General features: G+C 46.1%; 2 protein-coding genes across 6 annotated transcripts in view; one reads left to right on the top strand and one right to left on the bottom strand.

Annotated features, from left to right (window-relative positions):
- LOC147028228 (transmembrane protein 106B-like) overlaps positions 1–2578 on the bottom strand; it is a 68635-nt gene extending 66057 nt beyond the window's left edge. The window contains exon 1 of one of the 2 annotated variants that reach the window (XM_085878452.1): positions 2462–2578. The gene's annotated coding sequence lies outside the window, so the exon portion shown is untranslated. Of the gene's footprint in view, positions 1–2329 lie in introns of both variants that reach the window. The other variant, XM_085878451.1, reaches the window with a different exon arrangement.
- Positions 2579–3406: 828 nt separating this feature from the next.
- Positions 3407–19242, top strand: part of CUL1 (cullin 1) — a 76114-nt gene continuing 60278 nt past the window's right edge. For 2 of the 4 annotated variants that reach the window (XR_015057474.1, XR_015057473.1), the window contains exons 1-4: positions 3407–3791; positions 4531–4921; positions 13661–13838; positions 13969–14136. Coding sequence is in view for 2 of the 4 variants with exons in the window: in XM_085878449.1 (XP_085734575.1) it covers positions 4782–4921; positions 13661–13838; positions 13969–14136 (486 nt within the window). In the remaining 2 variants the exon portion in view is untranslated. The remainder of the gene's footprint in view (positions 3792–4530; positions 4922–13660; positions 13839–13968; positions 14137–19242) is intronic. The other 2 variants (XM_085878449.1, XM_085878448.1) reach the window with 2 other exon arrangements.

Raw genomic sequence — 19242 nt, 5'->3', positions numbered from 1 at the left:
ACTTGTGTGGGGGTTAGTGGGTGACACACTTGTGTGGGGGTTTAGTGGGTGACACACTTGTGTGGGGGTTTAGTGGGTAACACACTTGTGTGGGGGTTTAGTGGGTAACACACTTGTGTGGGGGTTTAGTGGGTGACACACTTGTGTGGGGGTTAGTGGGTAACACACTTGTGTGGGGGTTTAGTGGGTAACACTTGTGTGGGGGTTTAGTGGGTGACACACTTGTGTGGGGGTTTAGTGGGTAACACACTTGTGTGGGGGTTTAGTGGGTAACACACTTGTGTGGGGGTTTAGTGGGTGACACACTTGTGTGGGGGTTTAGTGGGTGACACACTTGTGTGGGGGTTTAGTGGGTGACACACTTGTGTGGGGGTTTAGTGGGTGACACACTTGTTTGGGGGTTTAGTGGGTGACACACTTGTGTGGGGGTTTAGTGGGTGACACTTGTGTGGGGGTTTAATAGGTGACACACTTGTGTGGGGGTTTAATAGGTGACACACTTGTGTGGGGGTTTAGTGGGTGACACACTTGTGTGGGGGTTCGTGGGTGACACTTGTGTGGGGGTTTAATAGGTGACACACTTTTGTGCTGGGGTAGTGGGTGACACACTTGTGTGGGGGGTTAGTGGGTAACACACTTGTGTGGGGTTTAGTGGGTGACACACTTGTGTGGGGGGTTAGTGGGTAACACACTTGTGTGGGGTTTAGTGGGTAACACACTTGTGTGGGGGGTTAGTGGGTGACACACTTGTGTGGGGGTTAGTGGGTGACACTTGTGTGGGGGTTAGTGGGTGACACACTTGTGTGGGGGTTAGTGGGTGACACACTTGTGTGGGGGGTTAGTGGGTGACACACTTGTGTGGGGGGTTAGTGGGTGACACTTGTGTGGGGGGTTAGTGGGTGACACACTTGTGTGGGGGTTAGTGGGTGACACACTTGTGTGGGGGTTAGTGGGTGACACACTTGTGTGGGGGTTTAGTGGGTGACACTTGTGTGGGGGTTTAGTGGGTAACACACTTGTGTGGGGGTTTAGTGGGTGACACACTTGCGTGGGGGGTTAGTGGGTAACACACTTGTGTGGGGGTTTAGTGGGTGACACACTTGTGCGGGGGTTTGGTGGGTGACACACTTGTGTGGGGGTTTAGTGGGTGACACACTTGTGTGGGGGTTAGTGGGTGACACACTTGTGTGGGGGGTTAGTGGGTAACACACTTGTGTGGGGGGTTAGTGGGTGACACAGTTGTGTGGGGGTTTAGTGGGTGACACACTTGTTTGGGGGTTTAGTGGGTGACACACTTGTGTGGGGGTTAGTGGGTAACACACTTGTGTGGGGGTTTAGTGGGTGACACTTGTGTGGGGGTTTAGTGGGTGACACACTTGTGTGGGGGTTTAGTGGGTGACACACTTGTGTGGGGGTTTAGTGGGTGACACACTTGTGTGGGGGTTAGTGGGTGACACACTTGTGTGGGGGTTAGTGGGTGACACACTTGTGTGGGGGTTTAGTGGGTGACACACTTGTGTGGGGGTTTAGTGGGTGACACACTTGTGTGGGGGTTTAGTGGGTGACACACTTGTGTGGGGGTTAGTGGGTGACACACTTGTGTGGGGGTTAGTGGGTAACACACTTGTGTGGGGGTTAGTGGGTGACACACTTGTGTGGGGGTTAGTGGGTGACACACTTGTGTGGGGGTTAGTGGGTGACACACTTGTGTGGGGGTTTAGTGGGTGACACACTTGTGTGGGGGTTTAGTGGGTGACACACTTGTGTGGGGGTTTAGTGGGTGACACACTTGTGTGGGGGTTAGTGGGTGACACACTTGTGTGGGGGGTTAGTGGGTAACACACTTGTGTGGGGGGTTAGTGGGTGACACACTTGTGTGGGGGGTTAGTGGGTGACACACTTGTGTGGGGGTTTAGTGGGTAACACACTTGTGTGGGGGTTTAGTGGGTAACACACTTGTGTGGGGGTTTAGTGGGTAACACACTTGTGTGGGGGTTTAGTGGGTAACACACTTGTGTGGGGGGTTAGTGGGTGACACTTGTGTGGGGGTTAACATTTGTATCTGCTTTTTGACCCATCCTCGATCCTTCAACCTCGGTGTGAAGACGAGAGATTAAATGGAACCAAGGTCGACATTTCACAGCTTATTGGAACTTTTACATGTTTTGTAATTTAAAAACGTTTCCATTTACCAGTTTTAATAAATGGAAACATTGGACTCGCAGAACAGAAAAAGGAAACCGAAGAGTGGCAAAGTTTAAAGAAGCCAAACGCAAGAAAGAATTCAGTGATGTTCCAGAACATACAAGGAATAAATAAATATACATACCGTGAGTGAACCGATCGTTTTCAATTTTGACATAAATATAAATCTTTATATATTCACGTTTGTATTATTTATATATATATAAATATTTTCAAAAAAAAAAAAAAAAAAGATTCCCAAAATGTGAGGATTTACGTTTGATCTTTCAACTGGAAAACAAACCAAATATATATAAATTAATAAGCCTCAAGTGGTTCACGGGAAAGTCGAGACGTCCACTTCCTCCATAAACTACGTCATTCAGAAATGCGATCACGTGACCAGTGGTTGGTGCCTTCTTCTTTCACCTATAACAGATTAATTGATGTTGCTTGTCGTCATGTGGTTTATTTATACACGAATAAATAAAATTAACTGTTGGTAGTAAACCGACGCTGCTTGCAATACACCGCATAAATTGGTACAGTGACTGTACCCCTTGCAATCAACAGATATTATACTTGTATCAATGATAAGCTTCGTAAGATGACTGATATAACTGTGACAATTGTTTCCATATAAAGGTTTAATTCTGTAAGGCTGTTAATCGGCTCTTTTCAACGCTGTTGCCAATACACCGCCCCAATATGATCATCTCTCCTATATATTGTATAAGGATTGATGCTGAGTTGAACACAAACAAAACTCTATTTACGAGCACTACTTCGTTCGCAGTCCCAATTATTTGCACCTCTTGTGGTGTCGGCCGGTAAACGATATGTTTTCAAGTCTTTCACGAACGAGATGGCCAGGCCCGACGAGGGACCGAAAATGGCAGGAATTTGTAAGTTGTTGCGATAAACTCGCCTTGTCTTCGCCAAAGAGTATAAGGAAACGGAATACCCGGCTTAAGGTCCATTGTCGGGACCCCGGGACCCTTTGTGAAGTCACGCGCCATGCCTGCGACAACACCAATCGAACAGTTTATCGTCATCGCGTGGACAATCGAAGCCAGACTAGACGGCTCGAAGGTTCGACAAGGAACGGTTGAGCACGATGTACATCGGCTTGTTATCATGAAGAAGCTGCTGAACTTAGTTGTTGTTGTTGTTGTTTTTTGGTCTTTGTACGTTCTTATTAAAACTTATCCCGCGATGCATGCTGGGTAGAGGGCTCCTGTTTGCGATTGCGCAGTCAGGTTTTCACCTGGGCTTCGTCTCTGTGTCGGGTTCCTTCATGCGGCACCATTGTACATCTGATCATCTCAGAAGCGGGACCCGGTGAATGAGGAAAGGATCTTGGACCCTAACAGCCATCTTTGTTCAAACTGAAAGATAATTACACGTTGTGTTGACATCGATTTCTGCCTCTGCGAACAAAGCGGCGCGTACTGCGGCCTCAGGCCGATTCACCATTGTTCCGTGAGGAATCTCTGAGGACTTCGCTCGTGTCCCTGTGAGATTGGTGTTCACGTCACGTGTCCGCTGCGATTCCGCCGTGTGCGGCCTTGTCGGCATAGTCACGCAGCTACCCTGAGCCATCCGAGGCAGGGCCCGATGTTTCGTTTAACGGAATGGGGGGGAGGGGGGATAAGGTCTTCACGAACAGGCGGTCCAGTCGGTGTGTTCAGTGTAAATCGCTCCTGAGATGCTATTTGATTATTTCTTTTTAGGTCCTCGCGTTGCTTCGGAACATCTCAAAATGTTTGCTTTGTTCACGAAGTCGTGTTTTCTTGTTAACTGGAAGCTGATAATGACCCCGTGTTAACCGCCCTGGAAGCGATTGACGTCCGGCGGAAGTTTCGAGCATGAGCCCCTCATCGGAGCGAGAGGGAATTGTGCCCAAACTTCTGTCCCACGTCGTCTTATCGGCTTTCAGTTGATAAAACTCGTTTATCTTGTCCACCCGCACACGACTGTGAAGATTCGTGTTCCCTTGTCACGACGAACAATGCTTACAGCACCAACGAGCGTGATATTAAGCCGGTTAAACGTGAAACCGCTTGGGTCTTCGACTACCCAGGCTGGTAGGTCCTCACGCAGTGAGAGACGGGTAGTGGGATTGTTATTTTATTAAATGACACGATCGATTAATCCTTGACGTGGTTGTCATACCCCAGCCTGACGCCTTTGAAGGGGGTCTGCATTTGCGAAGTGAGTGGGTACAACCAACACCAATTAGCACTCGCTCTCTGTGGTTGAGGAAAGGAGGCAGGGAAGAGATTGGGCTTGTTATGATCGTGGAACAATTTGGATTTTTATTTTATTCTGCCGTTGTTCCAACAGGTTGTTTAATGGTCCCTGGTGAAGGTCTTTCCGGGAACGTGTTGTGATCACACCGACCTTGTGGACCTTGATCGGCCCGCCATGTCTTCCTAACTCGGCCGTCGACGACTATCGCACCTCTGCTGGCGTCCGTGTGCTGCAGCTTTTGGGGCTCTGCCCCTACCCTTGGAACACGTCTTGCAGAGTTCTGCGGTGTGGCGGTGGTGGACACCCGCGAGCCGCAAGGAGCTTTGGCGGTGGCGGCTGCAGGAATGTCGGCGACTCGTTCGGCCAACCCGCACGGTCTGCGTCAGATCGGCCTGGACCAAATCTGGGATGACTTGCAGTCCGGCATTCAACAAGTGTATACTCGTCAAAGTATGGCCAAGTGGCGCTACATGGAACTGTACACGTATCCTTTTGCATGTGCTGGAAGAAATGGACAGTTATTACACACAGGCACATCTGACTGTGATTTATTAATTTCGTCTACCGGTGTCACCCTTTTCATATTTATTTACTTATTTAACTGATTGTTACGTTCTCCGGCCGAGCTGAGTACTCGGACCATGGATTGTGCCATTTATGCAACACTGCACTGCCGTGGGGACCTAAAACGAATGGGTCATTTCGAGTTTGGCCAGAATGCGAGCACACAGCAGCCTACTCTTTATAGGTACCTTTAACATTCACAGACATGTACAGGTTAAAGGCCATAATCGAGCATGCTGCCAGCATTTCCACATTGTATTATTGTATTGTATTTTCTCTGTTGTATATTTCAGTTTTAACGCAATACGTGTGACACATCCAGGGCTGCAAACACTCAGTCATACCCTCGTTACCAACACCACTTGTCGGTTCTGCGAGTGCATTCAAACTTCTTTCCGACACTTCCCTGATTTATTTCATCAGTGATTGTGGCTCTCCTGGTTATCGTTCCTATTTATCACATAATCTTTCATAAACCACCTTGTTTGTTGGTTCCTTTCTCCCATCATTAACTGCAACCTTTTGCTTCCTTTTACACACCTGGTTTTTCTCTCCACTCAAGAGTTCTCTTGGACAATCAGTTTTTTGTGCTGGGCTTTATAAAGTGCATTCTTGGTGAAATTAATGATAGACATCTTTAAGAAATTTTTTTAATTGTGATATCATCTCCTCCATAATCATCCCAACTAACACCTGATTCTTCAACAATTGTACAGGTCATCAAATAAGACACCTTTTGGGTGAAGTTTATTGCTTGCTTTTATGCTAATTTCTGATAAATCATGAATATTCATCAGCACAATCCTCAGAGGTTGGCATCCATGGGGAAGAGGAAATTCTTCCTTCGGAAATGCCCCGCTGAATATGGTGAGAAAAGTGGAGCCATTGTTGTGATGTCCCTGGTACTTCCCCGAAGCTCATTGTGTGTGCGTGTATGCACGCTTTAGCTCCACTACGAGCCTTAGATCCAATTTAAATTGAGAAAAAAACGACGAATCAGCTTTTGGGGAAACGATCCACGGAGCTTCACATGTTACACATGCTGTCGGTTACAGGTCGACAAAATGTTGGTTATGCAGCTCGTATTGTCCTCTATCAAGAGCCGTGTTTTATCATAAGGGATATCACCGGTATTGAAATATTTGTCAATATCTATATATTAATACTGAAGGACCAATTTTGTGCTCCTCCTAGCGGTCACGTCACGTTTTTCTCGGTACTGTGACCTGGAGTGAAAGAAACTTCGTACCTGTAAGAGTGCATCGCACATAGTGGCACACAAATCAGGGGACTTCTTCACAAGGAGTAGTGTACAAGGACGTTTTGTAGGTCTCATTAGATAAGGCCATGGAGTACATCGACTGGGATCCGGCTCTTACAAGAGCCGCCACTGGTTGTCATATTTGGCTCATGGAACGGAATCCGTCTGTGACGGGGTTTTGGCTAGTCTTGATTATATTTCTTTGGGATAAATTTTACTGTTTGATTTCTTAATGGAGTGGAAAACCAATCATGAACTCCCTCTATTTTATACAACCACTGTTTCACGACGTTTGAGTCACCTTCGTGCGTCTACATCTGTCCATCCCATAATTTTTTTTTTACCATTTGAGCTTTTGTCATCAAATTTTCAACAAAGCTTTATCATTAGAATATGGAGAAGACAACTTAATAATTTAGTCAAAAGGTCAAAGTTTAGCATGACAAAAAAATGACAATTTTCATCCAATTGACCTGAATTTTAATTATAATTTGAGCTTACGTTGTCAAATTTTCAACAAAGCTTTATTATGAAAATATGGGGAAGGCAAATTAAGAATTTTTGGTGAAAAGGTCAAAGGCACCATTTCTGTCCGAATGCAAACTGGGACGGTCTACATTTTCAGATGCTTTCCAGTTTTCTTTACGTTGTCTTCAGTCAGACCCCAATGATAATTGAGGTAACACCGGTCAACAAGCGTATTATGAGATTAAGGATTCGTCACTCCTTAGGTGTCATTTCCCTGGTCTCTGTTTATGCTCCGACTGAGGCGAGTGATCTCACCGTGAAGGATGCATTCTACGCCACACTCGAGTCTGTGGTTGATCAGTGCCCCAGACGAGATACACTTCTAGTCTTGGGGGATTTCAATGCATCGACTGGACCTGATAGGGATGGTTATGAGGTGTGTGTTGGTCCCCATGGGTCAGGAACTATGAACCAGAATAGCACTAAGTTCCTTGACTTTGCAAGAAGTCATGGACTTAGGGTGGCTGGTTCATGGTTTCAGCGCCCACAAGCTCATCGCTGGACTTGGTATTCCAACGCTGGCGGTGTGGCAAAGGAGATTGACCATGTCCTCATTGACGGTCGTTGGAGGATGATCCAGAACTGCAGGGTCTACCGGAGTGCTCAGTTCCTCAATACTGACCACAGGCTTGTTGTAGCAACTCTAAAGCTGCACCTTAAATCCTGGAGAATGGTACCATCCCAGCCGAGGCTGGATGTTGCCAAGCTCAGGGATGAGAGAGTAGCTGAGGAGTTTGCGAACAGGCTGAGTGGACACTTGGGGGGTCTGGGTGCTTTGGTGGGTCCTGAAGAGTTGTGGAGCGCCTTCAAGACCACCGTCCTTGATGTTGCTGGTGGATGCCTTGGAGCTCACCGCAGGGCAAAGAAGAATTTTGTCTCTCAAGGGACACTGGATACCATTGACCAGAGTCGCAGGGCCAGGCTGAATGGCAGAGCTGAGCTGTTCAGGGAGCTGAGGCGTAAAACTGTACGTGCACTGAGGGTGGAAAAGGAGGCCTATGTGCGAGGAATCTGTGAGGGGGTAGAGCATCACCTGTGGACAGGTGATTCTCGTCCCGCTTACAGGGGAATTCGCGCATTACGTTCATCCAAGCCCATCCCTCGGAGCACTACAGTTCGAGCAGAGAGTGGTAGGCTCTTGACAGAGGAGTCTGAAGTGAAGGCCCGCTGGGCCGGTTACTTTGAGCGGTTGTACCAGGCTGATCCCCCAACTGTCGAGTTGGACGTCAAGGGTGTTACAATTCCTGTTGCTGACCCTCGAATCAACTGTGGTCCACCTACGCTTGTGGAAACACGGGCTGCGGTGAACCAGTTGAAACGGGGCAAAGCTCCAGGGATCTGTGGCATCCATGCCGAACTTCTCAAGGCTGGTGGAAATGCTGCACTCGTGTCGTTGCATGCAGTTTTGTGCTCTGCCTGGAACACAGGAATCATCCCAACTGACTGGAAGAGGGGCCTTGTAGTCCCTCTCTGGAAAGGGAAGGGTGATCGCCAAGACTGCAACAACTACCGAGGGGTGACGCTGCTCTCAGTGCCGGGCAAGGTCTTTGCTCGGATAATTCTCGATAGGGTTCGCCACCATCTGCTTGAGCACCAGCGTCCAGAGCAGTCAGGCTTTACACCAAAGAGGTCAACGATTGACCGTATCCTTGCACTTCGTGTCCTCACCGAACGCAGACGAGAGTTTCGGCAGGGGCTGCTTGCAGCCTATGTTGATCTCTGTAAAGCGTTCGATTCAGTGAATCGGGATGTCCTCTGGAGGATTCTTGGTCTTCGTGGGGTGCCACCAAAACTGATCGATCTGATGTCTGAACTCTACTCTGGTACTGAGAGTGCTGTGAAGTGTGGTGGTACCATCTCTGACTTATTTCCAGTTGTTACTGGAGTTCGTCAGGGATGTGTACTTGCCCCCACACTTTTCAGCACTTGTATGGACTGGATTCTAGGGAGGATGTCGGAGAGATCAAGTTGCGGTGCGTCATTTGGGAATGTCAAGATCTCGGACCTTGACTTTGCAGATGATGCAGTCATCTTTGCGGAGACTTTAGACATCCTCTTTGGGGCCCTCGAGGTGCTGAATGAGGAGTCGGAGCCGTTGGGATTACGGGTTTCTTGGGTCAAAACTAAGATCCAGGCTTTCGGTGACATCTTGGATGCTGCTGTCCTGTCTGTGTCTGTTTGTGGTGAGGATGTTGAGGTCGTGGAGAGACTCACTTACCTTGGCAGTGATATTCATGTCTCTGCTGGCTGCGAGTCAGAGGTCAATAGACATCTGGGTCGGGCCTGGGGAGTCATGGATTCACTGGATCATGGGGTGTGGCGCTGCCGGTACCTGTGCGGGAGGACGAAAGTCCGAGTCTTCAGGTCCTTGATACTTCCAGTCTTGCTCTATGGGTGCGAGACTTGGACTCTGACCAAGGATCTGAGACGGAGACTTAATTCCTTTGGTACCAGGTCTCTTTGGAGAATCCTTGGCTATCGCTGGTCGGATTTTGTGTCCAACGAGCGGTTGCTGAGAGAGACTCGGATGAGATTTGTTACCTGCATAGTCCGTGAGCGTCAGTTGCGGCTGTATGGACATGTGGCTCGTTTTCCTGACTGATCCTGCTCACCAGATTCTCTCAGCGAGGGAGTCTCATGAGTGGAGGAGGCCAGTGGGTCGACCACGTGCCTCATGGTTGCAACAGGTTGACCATCATTTCAAGGAGATGGGGATGGGCCTGGCATCTGTCTGGGGGATGGCCAGACGGAGGCCCCTGGAGTACCGGCGGAAAGTGGACGCAGCGACGTGCTGTTCTGGCACATGCTCCCATACCTGACCTGACCTGTCTTCAGTTCAGGTATGAACCACAAGCTTCACCAGGCAACATTTTGTTTGTGGTTCATGGGAGTCTGGGGGTGGTCGATTGGTAACGAAGGTCTACTGATATCTTCTTCTTCCTCTTTCGGCTTGCTCCCGTTAGGGGTCGCCACAGCGGATCAACCGTCTCCATTTCGCTCTATCCTCCACATCTTCCATTGACACTCCAACCACCCACATGTCCGCCCTCACCGCATACATGAACCTCTTCTTTGGCCTTCCTCTTCTCCTCCTGCCTGGCGGCTCCATCTTCAACATCCTTCTCCCGATATACTCCGTTTCCCTCCTGTGCACATGTCCAAACCATCTCAATCTCGCCTCTCTCACTTTGTCTCCAAACCGTCCTACCTGCGCTGTCCCTCTAATATACTCATTTCTTATCCTATCCATCCTCGTCACTCCCAACGAGAATCGCAGCATCTTTAACTCTGCCACCTCCAGCTCCGCTTCCTGTCTTATTGTTAGTGCCACCGCCTCCAAACCATACAACATAGCTGGTCTCACTACAGTCTTATATACTTTCCCCTTCATTCTTGCAGCTACCCTTCTGTCACAAATCACTCCTGCAACTCTTCTCCACCCACTCCATCCTGCCTGCACTCTCTTTTTCACTTCTCTCCCACACTCTCCGTTACTTTGGACAGTTGATCCCAAGTATTTAAACCAATCTACCTTCCCCACCTCAACTCCTTGCAACCGCACCATACCACCACCCTCCCTCTCATTTACGCACATGTACTCCGTCTTACTCCTACTGATTATCATTCCCCTTCTCTCCAGTGCGTACCTCCCCCTCTCAAGGCTCGCTTCAGCCTGCTCCCTACTCTCCCTACAGATCATGATGTCATCCGCGAACATCATAGTCCATGGAGACTCCAGTCTGATCTCGTCCGTCAACCTGTCCATCACCATTGGAAACAGGAAAGGGCTCAGAGTCGATCCTTGGTGCAATCCCACTTTTACCTTAAACCGGTCTGTCATTCCTACCGCACACCTCACCGCTGTCACACTGTCCTCATACATATCCTGCACGATCCTCACATACTTCTCCACCACTCCCGACTTCCTCATACAATACCAAAACTCCTCTCTTGGCACCCTATCATAAGCTTTCTCTAAATCCACAAACACACAATGTAACTCTTTCTGGCCTTCCCTATAATTCTCCATCAACATTCTCAAAGCAAACATCGCATCAGTGGTGCTCTTTCCTGGCATAAACCCATATTGCTGCTCACAGATCGTCACCTCTCCTCTCAACCGAGCTTCCACGACTCTTTCCCACAACTTCATGGCGTGGCTTAACAACTTTATCCCTCTGTAATTTCCACAGCTCTGCACCTCACCCTTATTCTTGAAAATCGGAACCAGTACACTTGATCTCCACTCCTCCGGCATCCTCTCACTTTCCAAGACTTTATTAAACAATCTGGTTAACAACCCCACTGCCATCTCTCCTAAGCACTTCCATGCCTCCACTGGTATACCATCTGGGCCAACCGCCTTTCCACTTTTCATCTTCTTCATAGCAGTCCTCACTTCATCCTTACTGATCCACCCCACTTCCAGATTCACTATCTCCACCTCTTCCAACCTTCTCTCTCTCATTTTCTTCATTCATTAGCTCCTAAAAGTACTCCATCCACCTTCTCAACACACTCTCCTCGCTCGTCAGCACATTCCCATTTGCGTCCTTTATCACCCTAACCTGCAGCACATCCTTCCCAGCTTGGTCCCTCTGTCTTGCCAATCGGTATAAATCCTTTTCCCCTTCTTTTGTATCCAACTTCTCATACAGCTCGTCATATGCCTTTTCCTTGGCCTTTGCCACCTCTCTCTTTTGCCTTTCGACACCACTCCTTGTACTCCTGCCTACTTTCTTCATCTCTCTGACTATCCCACTTCTTTTTCGCCAACCCCTTCTTCCTTATACTTTCCTGTACTTCCTCATTCCACCACCAAGTCTCCTTATCTTCCTTCCTCTGTCCGGATGTCACACCAAGTACCTTCCTAGATATCTCCCTCACAACTTCTGCTGTCATTGCCCAATCATCCCACCCATCTTTACCACCATCCAACGCCTGTCTCACCTCCTCCCTAAATTTCACGCTGCAGTCTTCCTCCTTCAGCTTCCACCATCTGGTCCTTGGTTCAGCCCTCACTCTCTTCCTCAACCTCACCTCTAAAGTCATCCTACAGACCACCAATCGATGCTGTCGAGCTACACTCTCCCCTGCCACAACCTTACAGTCACTAATCTCTTTCAGGTTGCATCTCCTACTTAAGATGTAATCCACCTGTGTGCACTTTCCTCCACTCTTGTATGTCACCCTGTGTTCCTCCTTCTTCTTGAAATACGTATTTACCACTGCCATTTCCATTCTTTTTGCAAACTCTACCACCATTTGCCCTTCCACATTTCTCTTGTTGAGACCGTACCTCCCCATCACCTCCTCATCCTCTTTATTCCCTTCCCCAACATGTCCATTGAAATCTGCTCCAATCACCACTCTTTCATCCTTGGATACACTCTCCACCACTTCATCTAACTCACTCCAGAAATCTTCTTTATACTCCATCTCACACCCCATATGTGGGGCATATGCACTGATGACATTCATCATCACCCCTTCAATTTCCAACTTCACACTCATCACTCGATCAGACACTCTCCTCACCTCCAATACCCTCTTGACATAATCTTCCTTCAGGATTACCCCGACACCATTTCTCCTCCCATCCACACCATGGTAGAACAGTTTGAAACCACCTCCAATGCTCCTAGCCTTACTCCCCATCCACTTGGTCTCTTGTACACACAGTATGTCCACCTTTCTTCTCTCCATCATATCAGCCAACTCTCGCCCTTTGCCAGTCATCGTCCCAACATTCAGAGTTCCAACTCTCACCTCCACACTTCTACCCTTCCCCCTCTCCCACTGCCTCCGGACTCGCCTTCCCCGTCTCCTCCTCCTTCACCCAGCAGTAGCACAATTTCCACTGGTACCTGCTGACCACCGGTACCGGTGGCGGTCGTTGGTAACCCAGGCCTCAACCGATCCGGTATGGAAATTCGTTTTGTTGTCCGCATAATGATTTGGCATAGGTTTTTTACGCCGGATGCCCTTCCTGACGCAACCCTGGTCGCCTCTTACGACACACAGGGATAAGGTACACCTATTCTAACCGGGGCATACACTAACCGGGGAAGGTCTACTGATATATATATATATATATATATATATATATATATATATATATATATATATATATATACACACACACACACACACACACACACACACACACACACACACACACACACACACACACACACACACACACACACACACACACACACACACACACACACACACACACACACATACACGTCTCTGTGGTGCTTTTTGTAAGCGTTGCTTTAATATGTGCGATCACACAGCTTTCATACCATGGGAATTAATTATATAAATAAGTGCCTTTTGACGGCAGAGGGCTTAATATAGTCCAGCTGTTGCTGGAAGCTCAAGGAGAGGTGTTAAGTAAAATGATTCAAAGCCACACATCAGGGAGCTAGAGCCTGAAGTTTTTGAGGTCTTGCTTTTATGGTCACAGATTAAAATTTTAATATCTGTCTGGTTGGGTGTTTGTCACTTGTGGTTACTCATCTACATCCTTATTTATATTGTGGGTGATTGTATATGATAGCCGGTTGAAACTTTGTGGTGCTGAGATTTATGTGGCTTGATTCTCATGTGGCATCCATTTAACTTGAAAACGTGTGCCATCAAAGGATCCACACCTTATATTCAGTGTTTGTAGTTTGCATGCAGGCAATTTGAAATGTGCAGGTGCTGCGCACTGTTTCTTCCCTCCTCCGCCCCATCTCTCCTGAAGTGTTGTCTATCGTAATTTAATGCAAGTCACTCACAAAACTGCAGTCCCTTGGGTAAGGGTATGTTTTTCCTTCATAACATGTGTCCCACTCTTCTGGCCTCTCTTGTATCTAGTCATGTGTATAACTACTGCACAAGCGTGCACCAGGCTAGCCAGGCACGTGCGGGCACTACCCAGGGCAACAGCAAGGCAAAAAAAGGCCAGCCGAGCAGTGGTGCACAGTTTGTGGGCCTAGAGCTGTACAAGAAGCTCAAAGACTTCCTAAAGACTTACCTCCTCAAGCTTTTGAAGGTACAAGCTAGTTGGAAGCTGAAAAGCCCCCCATACGTGACTATTTGCCCCAGATAATTATGGAGTGCTGGCAAAGTAAGAGTGGATGGTTTGCCTTGTGTGTATCGAGAATTGCTCGCGTGCCTGGCAGGATGGAGAGGACCTTATGGATGAAGGAGTGTTACGGTTCTACACTCAGCAATGGGAGGACTACCGCTTCTCCAGCAAGGTCCTGAATGGAATTTGTGCCTACCTCAACCGCCACTGGGTGCGCCGTGAGTGCGACGAAGGCCGAAAAGGAATCTACGAGATCTATTCGGTACAATTATAAACTCATGTAAAAACAAACATTGGAACTTGGGCTGTGATTTCCAGTCGTATTTTCATCACTGTCCTGTTGATTTTCCTCCTGAAGGCCCTCCTGGAAAAGTCGGTCATCTTTATTTCTACATTTCACGTTGCAAACACGTGTCAATTAAGATCAATTGGAATGGTGTGGAGAGTGCCTGCTTCAGGAAACAACTTTCAAGCGTCTTGTGTTTTTGGGCAGGGACTGGGACAGGGCGGGAGTTAGGTAAGGATGGGTGAAGTACGTGATCTTAAATGTCATTCCTCAGGAGTCATTGACTTTTCACTTCGTCTCAAATGTATTGTTTGAATGCTCAGTCCTGAAGTAGGAGGTTTTTTTTTTTACCCTCACCAGAGGAGAGAGGGTATTGCATTTGGGTCCGTTTGTTTGTCCGCACAGAGCTTTCTTGCTTTTCTCTGCAACCGCTTGTCGCATTGAGACGAAATTTTCACTGTTGGTGTGACTACTCATGTAGAATGTTTTTTCATGATAATTATGATATCATAGGTCACGTGGTGTGGCAGCTATATTGGAAAAACAGAAAAAACTTTGCACCTCTATCTCTGAAACCGCACCAAGGAAAAACATTGAAACTTGGCACATAGCAAGTACTTCTTATGTGGAATGAGGGTGTTTTTTATGACGTCATAGGTGCCATCGTTATGACATAATAATTGTATATGTAGAATGCCACATTCAATCAGTACGATTATGAAAATTTTTTGAGGGTAATCTAGGGATAAAATGGTCCACAGAAAAAAAATATGAATGATGTCATTGGTCACGTGATTCAGCAGCCATATTGTTTAAAAAAAAAAAAAACCTTCAAGAATCTTCTCTGAAGTGGCTGAACAAATCGAGGCAAAACTTTACACGTATGACTGCCTATCCATGAGGAACAAAAGGTTCACACACATGATATCATCGGTCATATGGTTTGGCAGCCATATTGGATTTACCCTTAAATCTATAAAAATACACCACTCAAAAGAAGTCTTGGTAGGGGTCTGCAATCTCTGATTACTCTTTTTTTTTCTTGTTATTATTTTTAATATAAAAGGTCAGGCTGAGGAAGGAGTTTTGCTACATGTACAGTCGTGGCCAAAAATATTGGCACCCTTGCACTTTTTTCAAATAACTCACAATTTTCTCAAAAATAAGTTGAAATTCACAAAAGTATTTATATTAGTCTGCACGATTCTATATTTAACTGTTAATATTACAGAACCTTTGTTTTTGATTCAGAACTTAATATATCCTTTTAAATCACAAAATAAAAAGAAATGGCATTGAGAAAAGCATTGACACCCAATAATTAATATGTGCTAGAGTAAAATAACTCGCCTTTGGACAAAATAACTGCAGTCAAGCATTTCCTATAACCATGAATGAGCTGCCTACACCTCTCCACTGGTAATTTTCCCCACTCTTCTTGTTCAAATTGCTCCAGTTCTCCCACATTTGAAGGGTGCCTTCTCTCAACTGCTGTTTTCAGATCTCCCACAGGTGTTCAATGGGATTCAGATCTGGACTCATTGCTGGCCACTTCAGAACAGTCCAGTGTTTTGTCTTGAACAATTCTTGGGTGCTTTTTGAAGTGTGTTTGGGATCATTGACCTGCTGCAAGAGCCAAGACCTTCGACGGAGACCCAGCTTTCTGACACTGGGTTGAACATTGTGCTCCAAAATGCCTTGGTAATATCCTGATTTTGTGATGACATGCGCACATTCAAGGCACCCAGCGCCAGAGGCAGCACAACAACCCCAAAACATCGCTGAACCTCCTCCATGTTTGACTGTTGGGAAAGTGTTCTTTTCTTTGAAGGCTTCCTTTTGTTTTCTGTAAACATAGAGATGATGTGCTTTACCACAAAGCTCTAATTTGGTCTCATCTGTCCACGGGACATTCTCCCAAAAGGATTTTGGCTTGTTCAGGTGTGTTTTGGCAAACTCCAGTCAGGCTTTCTTATGTCTCACACTCAGCAGTGGGGTCCTCCTGGGTCTCCTATCATAGAAACCCCTTTCATTGAGTTGGCGACGGATGGTGAGAGTTAAAACTGTCATACCTGTGTCTGAAGGTCAGCTTGAATCGACAATCCTTCACTGCAATATTAGATCAAGTTTTCTCTTGCGGCCATGTCCAGGGAGGTTGGCTACAGTGCCATGGGCCTTAAACTTCCTAATAACATTGCGTATGGTGCACACAGGAACATCAAAATCCCGAGATGGACTTGTAGCCTTGAGATTGTCCATGCTTGGCTACAATCTTGTGTCTGACCTCAGACAATTCTCTGGTTTTCTTTCTTTTCTCCATGCTCATTGCTGTACACAGTGACACAAAACAGCAGAATGACTCCTTTTCTCCCTTCAAACTGACTGAATGAGTGATTTTTATGTTGCAGGTGCTTGCAATTCACCACAGATGAGTTCAATTCTAAAGTAAAGGAGAATTACCTGCTTGAAATGTAATTATTTCTAACAACTTCAAAAAGGTGCCAATAATATTGTCCAGGCCATTTCAGGATTTCTGTGTGGAATAAGCTAAGATTTAGTAATTTTTTTCAGCTTTTTAGGTGATCTCTACCGAGATGACCTAATAAAGCCAGACCAAATGTCCGTCCGTCCGTCAGCAATTTTTCTTTCCGATCTTGATGAAACTTGGTTTGTGGGTGGAGGTCTGAGTGTTGCACAACAATATAACTTTTGTCTGGGTTCAAGGTCAGGGTCAAGTTCACGAGGTCACGTAAGTTATAAAAATCGCCATTTTCAAACCTATCTTGTCTGCCATTCTACAAGATATTCGGCAACTGTTTATTGATTATGATAGTAAAAAATATTATCTTGTATCTAACCGGACAGATTTTTGAATTTCCTTCCCGTTTGGCCACCACGTAACCTTGAAGATGGTCAAAAACACCTCCCGGTACAAAGAAAACTTTTTACCTCCGATCTTCATGAAATTTGGTATGTGGGTAGAGGTCGATGAGTGATACCCAACGACATATTTTTCCCCGGATTCGAGGTCAGGGTCAAGGTCACGAAAGTTGTGAAAGTCGCCATTTTCAAAACCTATCTAGTCTGTCATTTTAGGAGATATCTGGCAACGGTTCATCGATTATGATAGTAAAAAAATGATCATTATAGAGATGACCGTTACCCCCACACAGGGGTAATTTTTTTTGTTTTGTTCCACTGCAAACTCAAGAAATACATATGTGCAAACCAAAAGATTTTTTAATTTCAACAATTTTCTGGAAGAAATGGTGCATGCATGATAGACATTGAGAGACATTGTGCTTTTAATGAATTTCAAAGGGACAAATAGAAAATATACACATTGACATGTTGATGGATTTGAAACATTGATCAAAGCATCACGATCTTGGTGCTCATATTGGAACACCATATTAATCCAATGTAAAAAGTTTCTTAGATCTGAAGGCACCAGATTCTTGAGACTCATGGGTGATGCACAAATTCAAGGCAGAATAATTACCGTAGCCCTCAGGGAAACCCGATATTGAAATGACCATTTCTGTAATCATTCGCTCATTTTGACACTACGAATGCTTTACATCTTATTGACATGAAGAACTGCATAAAAAAAACATCCAAGAGGCATTTACAGGTTCTTAAATTACAAGGTGCTCTCTTGCACACCATCTGGTTTTATCAAGTTTGTACAGTAGTCGTGCCTGTGGATTTCAAAACTACGTTCAATATACTGCGATAACTCATGCTCGTACTCCATCTGTGCATGCAGTTGGCCTGGCCGAAGATTCTGACAAGTATCCCTATTCTAACAGCTCGTGCTTTAATTTTTTTTTCTTCAGAATTTGCTGTATTTATTCATGTTGAGGTAGTTTCCCGACCACCACTCGTCGAGTGGTGCTGGATCGTGAATTGTGTGATATCACCAGGCAATTGAAAGACTCACCAATAACTGTATGATTAAGGTGATGACAGAGATGCACAATTGGACATGGTGACATGAGAATGATATGATACTTGCCCGAGTGGTAAAATTAGCCTTTTCAATTCCGAATCAATTTGATTAATTTTCGAAAAAGAAGAAAGCTACGTATCTGCAATCACAAAGGGTAAGCCTCCCCTTACCCTTCGATATCCAATGATGACCATACTTTTTTCAGACCACCATATGACCTTGATATTGCCGGTGATGTCTTGGAACTCACCGTAGGACGAAGAAAAGATATTTTCTCTCAAGGGACATTGGATACAATTCACCAGTCGTAGGGTCAGACTTAATGGCAGAGCTGAGCTGTTCAGGAAGTTGAGGTGTAAAACTGTACGTGTACTGAGGGTGACAAGAAGGCCTCTGTGTCGGGATAGAGCATCAGCTGTGGTCAAGTGATTCCCATCCTGCTTAAGGCCCGGTCACACCTTGACGTTTTAGCCAGCGATGGCAACGTATTAAAATGTATGTAAAACGCTGGCTGACGTTGAACTTTTGTTGTTTTTTTTTTAAGATTCGGACGTATTCATAACGAGTTGGTCGTATGCATAACATATTAGTAATGGACACAGAACGTTTTGTTGTGTTATAGATAACTTATAACAACGAATGCTGAACCTGTTGTTGGCCTACACAACCGATGCCCAACGATAGTCTAACTTCGGCATAGCGCATTGCACGCATCGCCGACGATGTCGTGACGTAGCCTATTAAAAGGCTGACGCACAACGATTCGAATCATAACTGCCGTAGAAATGGAAGTGTCAACATCGCGGTCACACCTTGGCGATCTTGCCAGCGTATGCCGACCTAAGAAAAATGGGTCTAAAACGTTGGGGCACGTCAAATACGGTATGAGTAAGTTTGGTATACGTGAGTAGAATGCTAAAGTACGCTATCATACGTCGTAGTAAGTAGAGTACGTCAAGAAATTTTAAACATGTTCAAAATTTTACGACGTACTCGGCGTATGACACACGTTCCGCATGCGATGGGGATAGGTTGTACACACGATATGTGGACGCTTACACACGTCCACAAAGGCTACTTATAAGTCGAAACACGTCGCGGTAATGTCTTTTTTACGCGAAACTTATTTC

The sequence above is a fragment of the Eptatretus burgeri genome, chromosome 4, assembly GCF_056783735.1.
Source record: "Eptatretus burgeri isolate ZD-2024b chromosome 4, Ebu_testis_v1, whole genome shotgun sequence".
NCBI classification, from domain to species: domain Eukaryota; kingdom Metazoa; phylum Chordata; class Myxini; order Myxiniformes; family Myxinidae; genus Eptatretus; species Eptatretus burgeri.
The sequence above is the reverse complement of the archived record's forward strand: the minus strand, read 5'-3'. Positions and strand labels throughout refer to the sequence as shown.